The sequence below is a fragment of the Sphaeramia orbicularis genome, chromosome 12, assembly GCF_902148855.1.
Source record: "Sphaeramia orbicularis chromosome 12, fSphaOr1.1, whole genome shotgun sequence".
Classification (NCBI taxonomy): Eukaryota; Metazoa; Chordata; class Actinopteri; order Kurtiformes; family Apogonidae; genus Sphaeramia; species Sphaeramia orbicularis.
Window position 1 is genome coordinate 1,347,719 of NC_043968.1, and position 20,955 is coordinate 1,368,673.

Sequence of the window (20,955 nt, forward strand, 5' to 3'; positions counted from 1 at the left end):
GCATGAAAAGGCACTTTAGGTGCTATAATATTCTAAATTTTCTTGGGGGAGGGTCCCCTGAACCCCCCTTTCCATGTTGTATATTCAGTGTGAGTTGGGTGAGTGAGGGGCCATCAGACCTTATTGCTCAGGGGTCTATGATTTCTTCATTTGCTCCTATACAGATCTGTGAATTTCTGGATGTAGACCCACCAACGACCCATTCCACATGACCTGACCTGAACAAACATTTTCAGGTGTGAGATTTTTTTTCCAATCACCCTTGATTTTAACACCAGGAGGTGTGTTTTTTCCAAATGGTTGGGCCTAGGGCTGGGTATCATGGCCAATTTCCATAATCGATTTGATTTCGATTCATAAGGTTCTGAATCGATTAATCACAATTCAATTCAATTCAATATCGATGCGAGTCAGTATTAATTGATTGATTCAGATTAATTTATTGATACCAAAGTACAATTTTGAGTTGTAACCTGAGTATTTGACTACTGCAGTCATGCAACACATCAATACTGGGATCAATATTGATATTAGAAAGGAAATAAATATGACATTTCAGCAGTAAATTGCTGAATGTGCTCTGAAATAATGAACAGGACACAAACATTGCCATGTTTTTACAGTGGATCAGAATGGACTTTGTCATCTTTACTCTGTTTTATGGCTGGAGGCTTCTACACACTGGGTGGGGGGGGGGCTCCGTGATTGTTGGTCGGAGCGGAGTGGGGCTGGTGGGTGCACGTGCTCCATTAATGTTAGTCGCGAGGTGGGGGGTGGGGGGGTTAGCGTAATGGTCAGACATTGTCGCTTTCCTCTTCCTCTAACTCCATACTCAGCCATAGGTGATAGTAGGGATCCAAGTTATTATTCCAAGAACGACCGGCTTCTGCGACTCGCCGGGCGGCCAGTTTGTTCACACTGCGGGTTCGAGTTTGAGGCCGGAGGACCTCCAGTGGAGGGGGTTTTCCCACCGCGTCTTTTCCGCATCTTTTTCCAAAGACCAAATCTTCCCCTTGAGTTTGCAAGACAGAGCTGCCCGCGGTTCCGCATACTCCCGGTCCTGCTCTGAAAAATCGATCTCATCCACTATTAATGGATTACACAAAATTAAAATGAGATCGATCTAAGATCGATTAAATTGATTTTTTTTTTTACCCAGCCCTAGTTGGGGGACCTTCTGTTGAAAAATTCTGGGGGGTTTTTTGTTGGTTTTTTTATTTAAGAAGTAGTCGGCCAATCAAGGTCACACTTGGTTCATATTGATCTTCCAACAAATATCTAATGTCTTTTCTGACATTATTCAGGCTGGATATCCTTTGTGTGAATGTGATAACGCTCCCCCTTTAGCACCGACATCGGTGACCCCTAGGGGAAGAACACTGTTGATTTGGGGTGTTCCATGAATATTATCACTTGTCCAAATGGGGACGCTTCGCTTGAAAACTCCATTTTTTTTTTTTCCGGGACATTATTAATAGATATAATAGGACAATTCAAGCTCAAATTTGGTTCATTGTATTTGTATTTGAGGTGTGAATTGAATGTATTTCAATGCCTTTCTGCAGTATTTCTATCTGTATTTGAGGTTTTAAAATTGAGACAGTATTTATATTTGAATACTCTGTCAAAGTATTTGAAAACAACTCAAATACTTTTCAAAGACTTTATAAATACTTTCACAATATTGAACAGATGACAGATTCAGTAGATATTGTTTGCTAGCCACACTGAGCAGATCCTCACAGATGAGGTAGTTGGGCTCTTAATCCTTGTCCAAACAATAGTTCATATTTCAGGTGCAGGGCAGTTGAGATACAAAACATGTTGGGCTGATGTGAATCATGAACTCATGATGTGTCTTCCTTTACCTGGTGTCCTCTGCCAGTTTGTTTGCAGAGGTGCATTCTGGGATAATAAGGATCATCTCACGTTTGATAATGTTCTGAAAATATCAAATGAACAGTTCTGGGTATTTCTATACAATGTCACATTTCATATTAAATCTCTCCACAGTCTGCTTTCTGAATAATAATTAAGTTGGTATCTTTTGTACATTGTGTTGTTTATTTGCTTTATTATAGAACAGAGGATTGGGGGGATTCTGGGGATATACCCTCGCTGTCGGCCCCTGACAGCATAAGCCTCGTTATTATTGTTGTTTCAGTTTAAACTGAAATAACCCTGACATGTTCTGTGTTATAGGCTAGTATTGTGTGTATTAAAATATTAACCTCATGTAAAACAGGCCATTGAAACTGTAGATTAATGTAACATTAAATTATCCAACATGAATTTATGTTACTGATATAAAACTACACTGTCACAGAAAGTTAGATTTCACTGTGTTATGTTTAATTCTGTAACACAATGTACAACATCAACCAGATTAATGTCAGAGTTCAGCACTAAAACCACTGTACCATCAATGTTCACAGAGCTGGACCTGGACCTGGACCTGGACCTGGACCTGGACCGGAACCTGGACCCAGCTGTGTGTCCATAAAAAGTGATGCCTCCATGTTTGAACCCATAAGTTTTAAAACAGGACGTGTTCCACAAACTCAGTAAGTGAACCTCAGATCTGGTCCAGATCCACCAACAGGGTTTTCAGCTCAGTCAGTCCTAACTTGGCGTTCTATGTCCAAACTAAAGTTAGTCCTGTTGAACCGTCGGTATCACATGGTCTTTTTCTTCAGTCTATGGTTCAGACACTGGCAGGAGAATCACACTAAACTAATTAAAACCTGTTGTGGTGGGACCTGGTCTTGGATGATACTGGATCAGAGTCCAGGGTTGGTTCCTGGTCCACTGAACACCTTTGTATCATATGTTTTGAGTGCAGATGGTGAGGACACACATTGTTAGGACAGAGCTGTTGGTTTCATCCAAATGTGGATGAGATCAACTAAACCCAGTGAGTGTGAAGCTCCAAACAGACTGAGATGTGGATTCTCTGGGATCAGCAGGACCAGGACACCTGTCCCACTACAGGGGATCATGTGACTTATGTTGTCATCCAGGTGTGTCCACCTGTTGGTGTCAGTGTGGACAGACATAATGTGAGCTCATTGTTGATGATTGGTCCACAGAGTGGAGCAGCAGAGCTCAGAGGTTCCCAGTGGTCTTCAGGATCAGACTCAGCTGGACTCCATATTTAAGGTGTGTACTGGTCCATCTGTTCTGTCCAATCATGTCCTGCTGCTGGTTTCAGACCAGTGGACATCACTATGTCCAACATGGACTTGAGCTTTGGTCCATGGGTGGACTTTGTGTCTTTCATCATGTTTTGTGTTCCAGCTGCTGGAGGAGAACATCTGCACTTTTGTCAAGAACGAACTGAGGAAGTTCCACAAGGTTCTGAGTCCAGATTACCCAGAATGCTTAGAGAGTCTGAGTGATGAGGATGAAGAGCAGAGGAGGAGCTCAGAGGCTTTTCTGAAGATCACACTGAACTTCCTGAGGAGGCTGAAGCAGGAGGAGCTGGCTGAGCGTCTGCACCGCAGTAAGACCATTCTGTCCAGATTGAAGAGATGAAAATACTTGGATTTACTGTGAGACTGATGGTTTTATTTGTGTCTTCATTCAGGAAGTCAATCTGGAGTTCAGCAGCGGAAACTGAAACGTAACCTACAGCAGAAGTTTGAGTGTGTGTTTGAAGGCATCGCTAAAGCAGGAAACCCCAAAACCCTCCTGAACCAGATCTACACAGAGCTCTACATCACAGAGGGAGGGGCTACAGAGGTCAACCAGGACCATGAGGTCAGACAGATTGAAACAGCATCCAGGAACCCACACAGACCACCAACAACCATCACATGTGAAGACATCTTTAAAACACCGGCTGACAGAGATCAGCCAATCAGAACGGTGCTGACAAAGGGCGTGGCCGGCATCGGGAAAACAGTGTCCACACAGAAGTTCAGTCTGGACTGGGCTGAAGACAAAGCCAACCAGGACATCCACTTCATATTTCCATTCACCTTCAGAGAGCTGAATGTGCTGAAACAGAAGAAGTTCAGCTTGGTGGAACTGGTTCAGCACTTCTTCACTGAAACCAAAGAAGCAGGAATCTGGATCTTTGAAGATCTCCAGGTGGTGTTCATCTTAGACGGTCTGGATGAGTGTCGACCTCCTCTGGACTTCAACAACACTCAGATCCTGACTGATGTGACAGAGTCCAGCTCAGTGGATGTGCTGCTGATGAACCTCATCAGGGGGAACCTGCTTCCCTCTGCTCGTCTCTGGATGACCACACGACCTGCAGCAGCCAATCAGATCCCTGCTCAGTGGGTGGACATGGTGACAGAGGTCAGAGGGTTCACTGACCCACAGAAGGAGGAGTACTTCAGGAAGAGGTTCAGAGATAAAAAACAGACCAACACAATCATCTCCCACATCAAGATGACACGAAGCATCCACATCATGTGTCACGTCCCAGTCTTCTGCTGGATCACTGCTACAGTTCTGGAGGACATGTTGAAGACCACAGACAGAAGACAACTGCCCAAGACCCTGACTGAGATGTACATCCACTTCCTGGTGGTTCAGGCCAAAGTCAAGAACATCAAATATGATGGAAGATCTGAGACAGATCCACACTGGAGTCCAGAGACCAGGAAGATGATTGAGTCTCTGGGAAAACTGGCCTTTGAGCAGCTGAAGAAAGGAAACCTGATCTTCTATGAATCAGACCTGACAGAGTGTGGCATCGATATCAGCTCAGCCTCAGTGTACTCAGGAGTGTTCACAGAGGTCTTCAAAGAGGAGAGAGGACTGTACCAGGACAAGAGGTTCTGCTTCATCCATCTGAGTGTCCAGGAGTTTCTGGCTGCTCTTCATGTCCATCAGACCTTCATCCCCACAGGAGTCAATCTACTGTCAAAAAGACGAACCACATCCCATAGGTCTAGACCTGCAGAGACCCACTTCTACCAGACTGCTGTGGACCAGGCCTTACAGAGTCCAAATGGACACCTGGACCTGTTCCTGCGCTTCCTCCTGGGTCTATCACTGCAGACCAATCACAGACTCCTACAAGGTCTGATGAAACAGACAGGAAGTAGCTCAGAGACCAATCAGAAGACAGCTGAGTACATCAAGAAGAAGATCAATGAGAAACTGTCTGTAGAGAAAAGCATCAACCTGTTCCACTGTCTGAATGAACTGGAGGATCGATCTCTGGTGGATCAGATCCAACGGTACCTGAGATATGGAGGTCTCGACACAGTGCATCTGTCTCCTGCTCAGTGGTCAGCTCTGGTCTTCATCTTACTTTCATCAGAGAAGGATCTGGATGAGTTTGACCTGAACAAATACTCTCCTACAGAGGAGGCTCTTCTGAATTTGCTGCCAGTCGTCAAAGCCACCAACAAAGCTGTGTGAGTCCAGACAGAGTGGAGTTTATTGAATTTAGAGTCTGGTTTAGGACATTTTTACACCTTATTCATTCTGTGTCAAACCACGACACTGATCATATTAATCAACATCATAACTTGATGGAATTCACATCCAATCCACTTCATGTGTATGACAGTAGGAGCACATCTGATCCAGTCCATCAAACATCTGAGTTAGTTTATGGTGGACCATGGATTTAGATCCTGTTTGGTCTTCAATGCTGGTTGTAGATTATCTTTAAATAAGTCTGTAAATGCACGTGTTACTGAGACCCCCAGATAAATGAAGGGGTCATAACCATCATCATAAATGAAACACAGTGAAGGTCCATACGGTTTGTCTGAGTGTTAACAGGAAATAGTAGCTCTGAGATACACTGACTTTATAACCTGATATTTGACCATTATCTCTACAACTATTGGAACTGAAATGAAGTTGAGTTTAGTGAAGAACAGTTTAATCTGCTGCTGTTTTGAATTAAACAAACCAATCTGTTCTGTTTGTGCAGGTTAAGTCTCTGTAACCTGTCAGAGAGAAGCTGTGAAGGTCTGTCCTCAGTTCTCAGATCCCAGTCATCTAGTCTAACACATCTGGACCTCAGCAACAACGACCTGAAGGATTCAGGACTGAAGATCCTGTCAGATGGACTAAGGAGTCCAGACTGTAAACTGGAGACTCTCAGGTTTGGATTGTTCAACCAGTGTGAATGATGACAATTAAAACCATGATGTGCCTGTAGTGGATCAGTCTGACCTGGTTTTCAGATCAGCTGTTCAGTGTCTGACATGAAACACATGCATGTTCCTTTATTTATAAGAAACGAACACAGTCATGAAACTGTATGAAGATGAATTTGAACCAGATGAGTCTAAATCTACAGATATTATCCAAAGGACAGTAAAGTGTGTACAGTCTGAGGGTTGGACTGGAGTGGAACTGGTTTGTCTTTTCAAACACAGGAACCCAAGAACCATTGAACCCTTGATTTGGAGGTGGTGAAGGATGTTCATTTATGCACTTTAAGTTTTTGGACCAATATCTGTACATTTGTGTCTTTATTTGGTCAAAGTCAGTCTTCATACAGTTAAATTTTCTGAGAAACAATAATAGATCAGGTCTTTCCAGACTTTGGACAGGGACTGGACTAATCTTAGTCTGTGTTCAGATCTTGTCCTGAACCGAGTCAGTAAAATAGAAAGTGGCTCCAGGTAAATCCCATTTGTGCTGAAATCCATCCACAGAATAACTGTGTCCAACAGTTGACGCTGCTTCTTTTCCCTCCTCAGATGATGTGTGATGTTTTGTGTTGCAGACTGTCAGGATGTCTGATCACAGAGGAAGGATGTTCTTCTCTGGTCTCAGCCCTAAAGTCCAATCCGTCCCATCTCAGACTGCTAGACCTGAGCTACAACCATCCAGGAGCCTCAGGACAGGAGCTGTGTGCTCTAGTGGAGGATCCACACTGGACACTGGACACTGTCAGGTATGGACTGAGCTGATGCACACACACAGAATGTGTGATAGAACAGGTGGAGCTGACAGGAACACTGTCACAGCTGATTCCACATCCTTTACTGAAGTTCCAGACCACGGTCACAGATACAGACCTTCAATAAGGGACTGACAGGAACCATGGACTGGATGTGAACAGAAAAGCTGGAGTGGATCACAGTGATTTCATGTCCATGTTTAATGCTGCTCTGACCCCCCTCCTCCTTTCAGGTTGGAGCCCAGTGGAGTCCGATGGTTGAGACCAGGTCTGAGGAAGTGTAAGTGGATTTCCATTGGAGTAATGATTAAACCCAACCTGAACATTGTATCGAAATGTCAGTAAGTTCTGGTTCCTGTCTATCTGTCCTTGACTACTGCCTCCATGACATTATACAGAACAACCACAGCTACAACTCAGATCTCAGAGCTTCTGTAAAACACAGTTAGAAACAATGGAGGTAGAGTGGGTTGTCCAATAACTGAAGGGTTGGTGGTTCTAATCCTGCTCCTGCTACAGCCCAAACATTAGTGTGTGTGCTGCAGCTGCTCTTACACTTGTGCTGTGTACGTCAACCTAACTTGATGAGGCTCTAGCTTGATTGGTTCGGTGCGGCGCTACTTAAATATGAATGGCTGTTCTTGTCTCTGTCAAAACATGGACGAATGAATTCTATCGAAATTGTATCGAGCATGTCTCATATTTCTATCGAGGAAAAGTTATATCGCGATGCATATCGTTATTGTTTTATCATCCAACCCTAATTCCGACTAATATACAAACAATTACAAAGTCATCTTACTATCACCTCAAGAACATTTCTAGGATTAAAGGACTGATGTCGCAGCAGGACCTTGAAAAACTTGTCCATGCATTTATCTTTAGTCGAGTTGACTACTGTAACAGTATCTTCTCTGGTCTGCCTAAAAAGTCAATCAGACGACTGCAACTGATCCAGAATGCTGCTGCTCGAGTCCTCACTAAGGCCAAGAGAGTGGACCACATCAGTCCAGTTCTGAGGTCTCTACACTGGCTCCCTGTCTCTCAGAGAATAGACTTTAAAATTCTCTTGCTAGCTTATAAAGCACTGATTGGTTTAGGCCCAAAATACATCAGACACCTTCTAGTTCAGTATGAACCATCCAGACCACTCAGGTCATCTGACGCAGGTCTGCTCTGTGTTCCCAAAGTCAGAGCTAAACATGGAGAATCAGCGTTCAGTTTCTATGCTCCGTATATCTGGAACAAACTACCAGAAAATATCAGGTCTGCTGAGAGTCTGAGTTCTTTTAAGTCAAGGTTACAGACTCCCCTGTTCACTGCTGCCTTTGACTAAAAGGCTTTTTACTTTTTATAGTTTATATTCTCCTTCAAAACTCTGCACTGCAACTCTTACTTCAATATGTGTGTTTTTATATTTTTCAGTGTTATGTGTTGTTTTCTTACTTTCTGTTTTAACCACCTTTTACATGATTCTTTTATAATGTTTTAAATGTGTTTCTTTTTCCCTGTCGTATTTCAATGTCCTGTGTGAAGCACCTTGAATTGCCTTGTTGCTGAAATGTGTGATACAAAAAAACTTGCCTAGCCTTGCCTAATACGGCATCTTTCTTTGTGACTGCACAGCTAGCAGCTAGCTTACAGCTATAAAACACACACATGACCAATCCAACATATGGTCATGTGTGTCACAGTAACAGTGTGTGAACCAGGGACACAATTACAAACAATAAGTCATTCTCTAGTCTTTCCTCTAAAGTCAAATCAAGCTGATCACTGATCAATAACTGCAGCTGGATTGTGTTTTCTTCTGTCCATCAGATTTCTGTGAACTCACCCTGGATCCAAACACAGCGAACAGAAAACTCAAACTGTCTGAAAACAACAAGGTGGAACATGTGAAGGAGGTTCAGTCATATCCTGATCATCAGGACAGATTTGAGGTCCATCATCAGCTGATGTGTTCAACTGGTCTGACTGGTCGCTGTTACTGGGAGGTTAAGTGGAGTGGATGGGTTGATGTATCAGTGAATTACAGAGGAATCAGAAGGAAAGGAAAGAGTTTAGACAGTAGGTTTGGAGGAAATGATCAGTCCTGGAGTCTGCTCTGTCATGAAGGTGGATACATAGTCAGGCATGATAACAAACACACATCCCTCTCTCAGTCCTCCTACTACTCCTCCTCCTCCTCCTCCTCCTCCTCCTCCTCCTCCTCCTCCTCCTCCTCCTCCTCCTCCTCCTCTTCCTCCTCCTCCTCCTCCTCCATCTCCTCCTCTGGTACAGTCTCAGTGTATGTGGACTGTCCTGCTGGATCTGTGTCCTTCTACAGAGTCTCCTCTGACAAACTGATCCACATCCACACCTTCAAAACCACATTCACTGAACCACTGTTTGCAGGATTTGGTTTCTGGTCATACGGATCCTCAGTGTCTCTGTGTGATGTGTAGTTGTGTAGATGTGTTGTGTAGTTGTGTTTTGTCCATGAAATAGTTGTAAACAAATCAGTTCAATTTTAACACAGTTGTGTCTGAGTTGATCATCTACAAATACACAAAACATTTACAAACACCAAGAACATGAATCACCCTAAATTCTTCAACAATTATCTTGTTTATTTTTACGCTTTATATGTTCATAAAATTAGAAATGAATCCAACCAGTAGTTTGACAGAAGAATTGCTCATGAAGACGACGCCTCCACAATAACTCATCTGTGTGCATTTTTTCCACAGTGAGAGGATTAGGACTGTAGACTGAAAATAACAATTACAGTAAAGGAGCGCATTTACAGAAGAAAGACAGAATGTTTGGGGAAAAGTCATAAAGAGGTGGAAATATCTGGGGAATAGTTTCCATGTCTGCATTAAATTCATCTTTTGGACTGACAGTTGGATAGAATTTTGACTCTGGCCTTTGCTCATAAAATGATTATCTTTTTTTGTATATCATATCTTTATTTTTTGTACATGTACATAAACACCTGTTTCTCAGTGGAATTCCAGTATTTGAGTCCTAAAGGCTCATGAGTGTCGTGTGTGAGTCTTCCTTCATGGACACTTCAGCAGCTGAACACAAGAGGGCGCCGTCATCCTGTTCAAACACATCCACTCAGTCTGCATTTTCAATCCACATGTCTGTAGATTCGATCCAAAACTCCTGCTGTCTGCCACATATGAGGAGGAATTACTGCTGGTAAAGATCACACTCACACATGAGTCAATTTTATGGACTGTGTAAAATGACAAATAAAAGCATCTGAACTGAACCTTTTGTTTTTTCTGAACATTAACAGAACACTCATCAGTGACTTTTCCTTTTATCAGCTGATATTAAAGGTTTTGAGCCTCACACTTTTTTCCTGTCAGATAGTTCAATGCACCACATCTGATGTTCATCATTGTCTTATCTACTGATTACATGTAGGATCAGATTTGTTGCTGCAGTTGTTTAGCCCTAACACTTTGTGGTTCAGACAGACTCCCCAGTGAGTCTGGAAAATGGACTAAACTGAGTACAGAGCGCTGATCCAGTTTCTAGTCCCAGAGGGTCAATCTGCTAAACAGGTGGAAGAGTGATTGTCATTTATAGGGAGTCTTCCCCTACTTCTGGATCTATCAAACACTGGGTGAAGGAATCCCAGTGGCAGAGAGTTTAGAAGATGACGTCAATCAACCAGTACCAGCCTGGAAAACACTGACACTGCATAAACCAGTGATGGAAAACCGCCGTATCACTGTCCATGAGTCAGAAGAAGCAACAGGCCTTTCATATGGATCCATACACGCCATACTTCATGACAAACCCCACATGTCCAAGGTATATGAAAATGGGTCCTGAGAATGCTTTTGGATGACATGTAGCTATTGAGGGTCACCATCAATGGAGCCTTGCTAACTTGTACAATACCAACCCAGATGATTTTTATTTTAGGATTGTAACCTGTGATGTAACCTGGCTTTATCATCATTATCCGCAGAGCAAACAGGAATCGACAGACTGGAAACATGCCGCATCTCCAAAGACAAAGAAGTTAAAAGTCACCACGTCCACCAAGAAGGTTTTGGCGACCATTTTCTGGGACAGGAAAGGAGTGGTCCACATAGACTACCTGCCCCATGAAACCACAGTGAATGGGGAATATTACACTAACAGGTCCACCAATCCATCAGGGAAAATGCTGTGGAAAAATCTGTTGTGGGATTCTGCTTCACCAGACAAAGAGCCAGTCCACACCAGCCCAGTTGCGCTCGAAGCTGTGCAAGAGTGTGGCTACGAACTCCTCCCTCACCCACCCTATCTTCCAGACCTGGACCCCAGCAGCTTCCACCTCTTTCCCAGGCTGGAAAAACACCTTTGGGGCAGGAGATCTGTGGATGACGATGAGCTGACTGCTGCTGCGGAAGGCTAGTTAGGGGACCAAGATGTTGAGTTCTATCCATTGGTATCAGTGACCAAACTAGATGGAACAAGTGTGTGGAGTTGGAAGAGGACTATGTTGAAAAATAAAGCAGGATAAATCCAAATGTCTGTGTCTTTCTGCATGAGGTTCAAAATTTTGTAATATCTCCTTGTACTTTCCCATTAACAGTTGGGTCAGTTCAGCTGTGACTGTTTTGTAAATGTTCCATTTCTTTTCTCAACATGACTGAAGACACCAGGTCATGAAGGGTTTGAGCTTCATGTTTTTGAACTGTTCCTGTAAATCAAGGTCAAGGTTACTTTATTTATACCCGTAGGTAGATTTGTTTTGCAGTCTAGGTGATTGCTTTGGCATTACAACAACACATACATTGAACATGCAAGACAGGCACTTGATCACGCTTACAGACAGGACAAAAAGTGCTCAGTGTTCCACCATTCATCTGTATAGCAGCATGGATAAGTAAAAGAATAAAATAAATAAGATCAAATAAATAAAAATAAGATGCAATAAAACACAATATAAACCAGAAAAGATAAAAACAATCTGGGATAAAAACCAGGATAAGAACATAAAATTTAAAAATTTGAAGTCACAATAATAATAAATGGAGCAAAGAAATGGAATAAATAACTAAATAAGTTAGTAAAGTGCAATGTCACTGTTTCTTATGGAGCTCAGTGACGGCGACAGGAACAAAGCTATTTTTATAACGCTGTGTCCTGCACCTGGGACTAAGAACCTCCGTCCAGAGGAAAGGAGTTGAAATTCACCTCGTAAAGGATGGGAGTCATTGTTAAGAACTGATGAAGTCATCCTCTGTACCTGTTTAGTGTACAGGGAGGAGGGACCAGACTGGGACTCACCAATCAGGCAACTGGACCATCTGACTATTTGATTTAGTGAGTTTCTCTCTGCAACTGAGGTCTGACCGAACCACGCCACCAGACAAAAAGATAAAACAGACTCAATAAAGGAACGATAAAACAAAGTTAAAATGGTTTGATCAATGTGGAAGTGTGCCAGTTTCCTAAGGCAGTGGAGGTGCTGATGGCCCTTTTTACACACAGATCTACAGTTTTCACTAAAACTCAGTTTTTCATCAATTATCATCCCAAGGTATTTGTATGATTGCACTTGCTCTATAGTCTGACCTTTAATTAAAGTGACTCCGTGCCTGTCCTGTTTTTTCCTAAAATTGATAATCATATCTTTTGTTTTAGATATGTTCACGTGAAGGTAGGACTCCTCACACCACTGGAGAAAGTCATCAATGACAGGGTCATGACTGGTCTCCCCCTCTTTGAGCAGGCTGACAATGACTGAGTCATCAGCATACTTAATGATGGTCCTGTTTTCAGATTCACTCTGACACATATTTGTGTAGAGAATGTAGAATAATGGAGACAGGACACAGCCTTGAGGAGAACCAGTGGAGGAGAACACTGGGTTGGACAGAACCCCATTCATCCTCACTCTGTGATCTGTCTGTTAAAAAATCTAAAATCCAGCCAATCAGATTTTTACTGATCCTAAACTGTTCTAAAAGCCTTTTAATTAAAATGTGGGGCTGGATTGTGTTAAAAGCGGAGGAGAAGTCTGTAAATAAAAGCCTTGCAGATGCCCATTTACCCTCCACATGTTTAAAAATCATGTTTAAAAGGGTCAGTGTGGCATCTTCCACTCCTCTGTTGGGCCTGTATGCAAACTGCATAGGATCCAGCTCATGCTCTGTCTCCTTTAAAATCACAGTCTTAACCAGTTTCTCAAAGACTTTCATGACTACTGAGGTGAGAGCGACAGGCCTAAAGTCATTCAAAGTTTTTGGATGACTGGATTTAGGGACAGGGACCATGACAGCATCCTTCCAGGGAGTGGGCACATGCTGTGTCTGCAAGGATTTATTAAACATAAACTGAAATACAGGACTGAGTTCGTCAGCACAGGATTTGATAAGACGACCACTGATGTTGTCAGGACCCTGGCTCTTGTTCATCTTCACAGAACTGAAGGCCTTTCTGACATCATTCAGTTCAATGGCAGAGTACTGACTGTCCTTCAGGTCCTGTTTCAGCTCTAAAATGTATTTACTAAAATCAAAAGAATTAAAACGAATATAAAAACTGTTAAGAGCATTCGCAAAATCTCTGTCTGAATTAAAACCATCTAAAATGGTCTGCCTGCTGCTCTGGGGGTTTTGAAGGCCTACAATGGTTTTCATACATGACCATGCAGAGCCAAGATTGTTTGCAGCCATCTTATTTTCTAGAGTGGTTTTATACTGTTGTTTTGCTTTCAAAATCTCAATTTTCAGTTCTTTGGTGGCTGACTGAAGGTCAGAGACGGCCCCTTCTTTGAAAGCCAATTTCTTGCTCTTCAGACAGGTTTTAACATTTTTTGTGACCCATGGCTTGTTGTTGGGGTACACTTTAACACGCTTACGGGGTATAATCATGTCTTTACAGAAAACGACATAAGAGCTGGTGACATCCACCAGAGCGTCCAGATCATCCCCACAAGACCGAATAAAAACGTCCCAATCTGTACATTTAAAACATTCCTGCAGGGAGAGCACAGATTCCTCTGACCACATCTCAATGTCCTCAGTCCTTATTTTCTCTCGTTTTAAACCAGTCTTATAGGTGGGCAGGAGATGCACACAGTTGTGGTCAGCAGATCCCAAAGGAGGAAGAGGGAGGGATTTATAAGCATCCCACATAAGTCTTGATGTGTTCAGCAGTACGGGGTCTTCAATGTCACATTCTGTTCCAGATGTTCCTCTCATTCTCTACTGGGAACCAGTGTGAACCACATCAGACCAGTCCGGGACCAGCACCCTGTCCTTCTGGAATGTGTTCACAATGTGGTTTTACATGGTCTGGTTGAACTCTGCATGGAATGGCAGCATGTGTTGATCCAAAATGTCAGTGTCCTTTACAGCAGAAACCTTCAGGTATCCAGGTGAGCATATTATGCACACTTTGCACTTCATTTAATCAAAGGTCACATTATTTTTCACAACTTGTTTTAGGTCAGAATTCAAAAGTTGTTAATTTTTGACAGTTTAGAAATAAAATGCCATAAAAATGATCCACAAAAACAGAAGCACTGGCCTTAAAAGTTTAGTTCTATGAAATATACATGTGTCAAACTAGAATAGCTCCTAAATGTAAATCTACTCATGAAAACTAAAGTAAATTTGACATTAAATGATAAAATCCAATCATGACATCTTTGTATAAATGTCCAAACTACTGACTGGAAAGTTTTGCAACAGTGTGTGAAAATGTCATGACTGTCCAGAGCTGATTACCCATGAGTCACCTGTATTCAACTACACCACCACTACAACCAAAATAATACAGTAAATAGATTATTTCTATGCTTATATTATCATTGTGTTAAATATTGAATCTATAATTATTTCTTCATGCCGTTAAAATGAACGTCAGTCCTTTCAGGAAATGTTGAAACTGCTCTTGAGTAAAACACATGTGGGAGATGGATCTCTTATTTTCACTCTGCATTTGTTCTGAGTTCAACACAATGTCTGAACAGACAAGAGGAAGTAGTCTGACATTCATTTATAACAGGGAGAAAAGGAGAGCGGTGCATTTACTGTCACCTCCTACAATACTGGAACAAAACACTGGGTTTTCTGTCGTCTGGGGCTGAAAGATTCAACGTGCTTTTTCCCCTCACAGTTCTTGAACAATATATTTGTCTTTTGTATAATAATATATTTGTTTGTTGTTTATGTTTTTTTATGTGCATCTTGTTTTCATCATTGAATCTATAATTTTAAATTGTTAAATAGTAATTTTATACAGTTCCATGTTCAGTCATTTTACCCCATTATTATTATTATTATTATTATTATTATTATTGTTGTTGTTGTTGTTGTTGTATCAGTGAGTTTGTTGTGAGAGAGTTTATTGTGAGTGTGATACATCTAAAAGGGTTCAGTGAATCCATTTTAACCTGCTGTTCTAAAGCATTGGTGATCACATCAAAATCAAAAATATATTTAGTTTCTTGTACTAAATCAAATGGACCTGGAATGTCTCTGGTTTTAATTACTTGTGTATTTTTGTGAATGACATGTGGTTCACTGGTTTGACGGAAAGAAGATTTCCTACATTAAGAATGTTTTTAAACGCTTCACAGATCCGTTTTCCAGTATGAGGCTCCACACTGGTTAGACTTTTGAGCGATCATATTATCGACCAATCAGACGTTGCCATGAAGGGACAGGACCGTCCCCGTGTCGTCGTGCACTTTGACCTTAAACTTTTGGCGGGCGAACTATGGAACTAGCTAGGCCTATAGAAAATAAGATGGCCGCCACAATTAAAGTGACTGCAGGTGCTGTTGGAAGATGGGTTTTTTTTTTTTTTTTTTTGGGGTGTGTCTATGTGTGTGTGTGTGTGTGTGTGTGTGTGTGTGTGTGTGTGTGTGTGTGTGTGTGTGAGAGAGAGAGAGAGAGAGAGAGAGAGAGAGAGAGAGAGAGAGAGAGAGAGAGAGAGAGAGAGAGAGAGAGAGAGAGAAGGAGATGAAGACCTACACCTGAGGTGGATTTTACCAGAACAATCTGTGGTTTTTGGGACACTTCAGAGCAGCCACAGTCAGGATGAATTGCTAACAGCTAGCTTTGCGGGCTAGTATGTTTTTGTTAGCTGGCTTTAGAGGCAGTGAAGGCGGTTCTGACCTCATTTATGGAACTTTCCAGACCAACTAATGGATCTAAGTAAGCAAGTAACTTTTATTTATAGAGCACTTTTCACAGACAGAGTCACAAAGTGTTTTATCACATCAAAATCAAATTTACAGAAACCCAACAGAATCCTCCAGGAGCAAACACTGGTGACTGGTGACAGTGGAAGGAAAAACTTCCCTTTAACAGCAGAAACCTGGAGCAGACCCAGACTCCTGAAGGATGGCTGTCTGCCTTGACCAGTTGGGGTTAAAGAGAGAGAGTAAAGGAGGAGAAAAGAATGAGCGATAGAGATATACAGAGACTGACTTTTCTACATCTGGATTTCACCTGGGAACATACAAGAGTGGATTTTCTTTATAAATGATGGGTGAGTGCCTGCTTTTACTCTGTTTAAAACTGTATTTTTTCCTGTTTACCTCATGTGAGGTTTAGCCAGTGTTATGTGATGATTGTTTGTGGAAGTGTCTGTGATGACAGTTTCTGAAGGTGCCAAAGTATTTTAAGAATATTAAATGAGGTAATACCTAAAATGTTTGGTATCCAGGCTGGAGTCTTGTTGGTTTAGTGAAGAATGTGACTCATTTTTATCTGGTTGTGTTTTTCTCATTGAACTGAACTAAATAATACTGTGACTACACTTGAACCGACCTGTTTGGTTCTAATCTGCTACATAGTGATATAAAGTAAATCCTGGTGATGCTGCAGTGGTTGTTTTACTGCACAGTAGTGTATTACTGCCATTTTACTGTTCACTGCTGCAGTCAGGTCATGCTGTCGGACCAAAGATCTGTCACATAAATATGTTGAAGGATGTATTTGGCTAATGATAGTAAAGTTCTGTTCTTGTCTCCTAAATGAGCGAGGTCAGAGGGGTTGAGAAAGTCCTGAGGATGGATGGAAGTACAATAATAAGGTTTAAATAAAGTAATAATAGACTAATAGTATAATTTGATTTATATTTAACTGGGTCAGACCTCAGACAAAGTAAGTTTTCTCCTTATTTGTATAGGAAAAATCTATTAATGCAATGTAAAAGGGAAACTACTTGTTGACATGCTGACATGTGTGACTTAGAGTCAGTGTAAAAGTTGTCAGATTCTGTAAAACTGCCACCACAATGCAGGGAATAAAACAATCCTTTTAGGGCTGTTTTATTACATTCTCTATCATTATGTCTAGAGGTCGACCGATTATCTGCCGGGCCGATTATCAGCGCCGATATTTGGGAATTTGACGTATATCGGTATCGGCCTTTTTTTAATCTGACGGCCGATATTAACACATCAATTTAAAACTGGGTTATTTGGGCTCAGATGCAGCCGCGCCCCTCTCTCTCTCTCTCTCTCTCTCTCTCTCTCTCTCTCTCTCTCTCTCTCTCTCTCTCTCTCTCTCTCTCTCTCTCTCTCTCTCTCTCTCTCTCTCTCTCTCTCTCTCTCTCTCTCTCTCTCTCTCTCTCTCTCTCTCTCTCTCTCTCTCTCTCTCTCTCTCTCTCTCTCTCTCTCTCTCTCTCTCTCCTGCACTATCCACTCTGTGCCCTCTGACTGCTTGACGTGGAAGCTGTCCTCACACAGACTGGGACTGACTTGGGATGAGACTGTGTTCTACATACATGTTCTCTCTCTCTCTCTGTTTCCATCTCCATATTATCAGCAGTCTAATTCACACACATGTCAGGAGGTCATCTGAGTTAGCAGAGCTGCCGCTAATGTTTACTCTGCTCTGACGTTCTTCTGAAACATTAGTAGGAGTTATCAGATGTAGAGCACAGGGATGATTATTACAGTTTCAGAAGAGTTTTCTGCCTTTACCTTTAACACATGTGTTTTCTCTCCGGAGCTTCTCACACGAGAAAACTTCGCCTCTCCGCGGTACGTCCCCCTTCCACGTCGGATTTCGACGCGGAAGGGTACACCCCCCGCGTCAAATAGTGCCGCTGTGGGGCTCTGACCACATGCGTCGGTTTCTGACTATTTGGGATGAGACTGTGTTGGTATGTAATGTAATAGTGTGTGTTTGCGTTGAAGTCACATGAAGAACTCTACAACTCACAACTACTAATGTTGCTATGAGCTTTCTAGTCCTATGATCTGAAAATTAAAGTGAAGATGACAGAGAGTAAAATTCAGAAGTGATTTATCTGAACATGGTGGAACATTTTAAATCCTGTGTGTGCTCATTAAAGCCCTAAAGGCTGTTTGTGTTCTGTCAGGAGTTTAACTGCACTCATAGCAGCTATTAGACTTTTTTATGTAGCTTTTGTCATATTAATCATTAATAATGTAGCAGCATAGTTTTGAATGACAGCGTCCCTACTATCGCATGGTAAAATCTAAAATTTAATAATGAAATTAACTTAAGGCTTCCCAAATGCTGTAATAAATGAAGCATGATGAGATGAGCAGATGTCAGCATGTGGCCCAAGAGTTTACAACAATCTACCTGTATTTTTGTTGTGTTTGAACTTAAAACAAAGATAAGTCATTATAGTTATATTTAAATTTTACTTTATTTACTGTGGAAAAATTTCAGGGAGCTATTTATTTAAGCTTTTATTCAACTTTATAAGAGATGCTTCTGAGTCTAGGAAATCCATGCACTTCTGGAGCTATTATTTTCTATCTATTTGATTAAATAAACATGCTTTAGGCATTTAAACGAAGTTCAGTGTTTGCATTATTCAAAATTTTTCATGCCAATTTTTACACTGTTACTGCAAATGAATATCGGCTCCAAATATTGGTTATCGGCCTCCTCTAGCTACTAATAATCGGTATCGGATTCGGCCCTGAAAAACCCATATCGGTCGATCTCTAATTATGTCACAGATAATAGTGTTTTAATGTAGGAATGATCAGAATTGCTGTTTTGGGCAACATATTAAGTAAGAAAAGTTTATTTATAAAGCGCTTTTCACAGATAAAAATCACAAAGTACTATATATAAAATGGGTGCAGTAAAGCAACATAAGAATTTCATGAAATATAAACACACTGTCATAAACCCCATTGACATGGAACTAGTTTTACCTGTGAACCTCTGCTTATTTGTAGTAATTATGGAGGTCGTCTGTGATCCTAATCCCATGTGAATCTGCCACGTCTGTGATTTCTAAAGGTAAAGTTCCACCCTAAAACCACATTTCATTCAACTCAGCTGTTCTTTGATTATATTATTTCAGACGTTTCTTTCATTGAAGGTATGTGTACATTTTTTGTATTTCTCTCACATTTATTCAGCCTATGTCATCTATGCAGGCTGTGCTGATGATGATAATTTAAATATATTTTGCGTCTAAATTCAGGAGGCTCATATCATGATGTAACAGGATTTCCCCTCAGAACAAATGTAAATCTTTCAGAGGATGGATTTCTCAAAGATGATGAGACTATCCTATATGTAAAAGTGGAGGACACCTGCCTTGAGCTCCATGTAAAGCAGCGTGAACAGATAAACAATTTTTTCAAGTATTATGTGTGTATAAAAAAACACATCACAAAAACGAAATAAAATTGTTCCTTTTCAGTTCAAGGGTTAATTATATTCAATCAAATGTGAGATGTATTATATTCAGTTTTGTTTGAATTTATTTCAATTCCAGTATATGTATTTTTTTAAATGAATGACAAGGGGATAAATATTAGTTTGACGTCTTACTAAAATGTATACTAATTCATTAATTAATCAGTTAATTACACGATTAATAAATTGCCCCTCTGGGACAAATAAAATGTGTTGAATTGAATACTTTTTGATTTGGCTAAAATAACAAATGAACATTTGGACTTTGGAACTAATGCTGAATATGACTAAAATATGACTGACCACGTTCTACCTGGATATTGTGTTCTAGTGCCAGACTTTTGCCTCTGGGTGGGTCTGTTGTGGGGGTGGGGGGTGTCTCTCTTCTCTCTGTCTGTGAAGCTCTTTATTTTGTTTGTTTTGGTTCCTCATGTGTTTGTATAGATTTGTGGATTTCATGCTGTATTTAATAACCTTATTGCAAGTAGTGCAGATAACACTGTTGTCATTTTCTGCCTGAAAATGCAGTCAAACGACACTTCTCTTTCTGCCATTTTTGTGTCTCTGTGTAAATAAAACAGACTGAGTAGCTGTGGGATCATGGGATTATGGCCAGACCTTGCTGGTTACATATTTGTTTGTTTAGCTGCCTGGGGCCGCTGAGTCATGTGACTGTACAACATCAAACTACAAAGAGGGGGAGGAGGAGCCAAGTGCACCTGCCTGGCTGTAACATGGGCTGCTACACTGATTACACCCTTTACTTACATAAACGCAGACAGCAGAGAAACGGAAACTAAAGTATCCACCTAATTACAGTAGTATCGATAAATATCAACACCAAAGTTGATTTCAATATTATCGATGTTTGGATCAATTTGCCCACCACTACTGTCCATACCTGTCCTGGACTCCTCCCCTTTAGATCTGACAGTTTACAGAAGGTTCATTCACTGAAAAGACATGATGTTTAGATCAGAGCAAAATTGCTTCCGTAAAGTCTGAGCCATTTTTTGACAGATTTTTTTCTGAGGTCAGAGGTTCATTTGATTTCATTTTGCAGATGAAGAATGTAACCGACGAAAGTGACAAATTTGTTGTTGATTTGTAAAATTAGATTTATTGTATAAGTTGGATTTGGGCTGGTTTTATGAGACTAACAGTTTGTTTCTTCTGCTGCTCATTTCTGTGTCTGTTATTTCATTTAATCTTCATCTTGATTCATTTCTCATGTGACTGATGATGAATTGAAAAGTGAAGATGACAACAAGGAAGTAGACGAGTCTGAACCCGTCCTCCTCTCAGTCTGATCACCTTGCTGGTCGATTGCCTCCCCCTGGACTCCTCCTCTTCAGATCTGACAGTCTGCAGGGGGTGGAGCCCACAGACCAGACACGTTCACTGAACAGACAC

At 41.2% G+C, this 20,955-nt stretch overlaps 1 protein-coding gene across 1 annotated transcript in view; it reads left to right on the top strand.

Moving 5' to 3' along the window:
• LOC115429303 (NLR family CARD domain-containing protein 3-like) overlaps positions 1-9,771 on the top strand; it is a 46,805-nt gene extending 37,034 nt beyond the window's left edge. Inside the window, exons 6-14 of the mRNA XM_030148629.1 lie at positions 2,436-2,564; positions 3,090-3,159; positions 3,298-3,515; positions 3,591-5,378; positions 5,906-6,079; positions 6,710-6,880; positions 7,120-7,166; positions 8,708-9,049; positions 9,149-9,771. Coding sequence (XP_030004489.1) covers positions 2,436-2,564; positions 3,090-3,159; positions 3,298-3,515; positions 3,591-5,378; positions 5,906-6,079; positions 6,710-6,880; positions 7,120-7,166; positions 8,708-9,049; positions 9,149-9,333 — 3,124 coding nt within the window. The 3' untranslated portion in view covers positions 9,334-9,771. The remainder of the gene's footprint in view (positions 1-2,435; positions 2,565-3,089; positions 3,160-3,297; positions 3,516-3,590; positions 5,379-5,905; positions 6,080-6,709; positions 6,881-7,119; positions 7,167-8,707; positions 9,050-9,148) is intronic.
• The last annotated feature ends 11,184 nt before the right edge of the window (positions 9,772-20,955 follow it).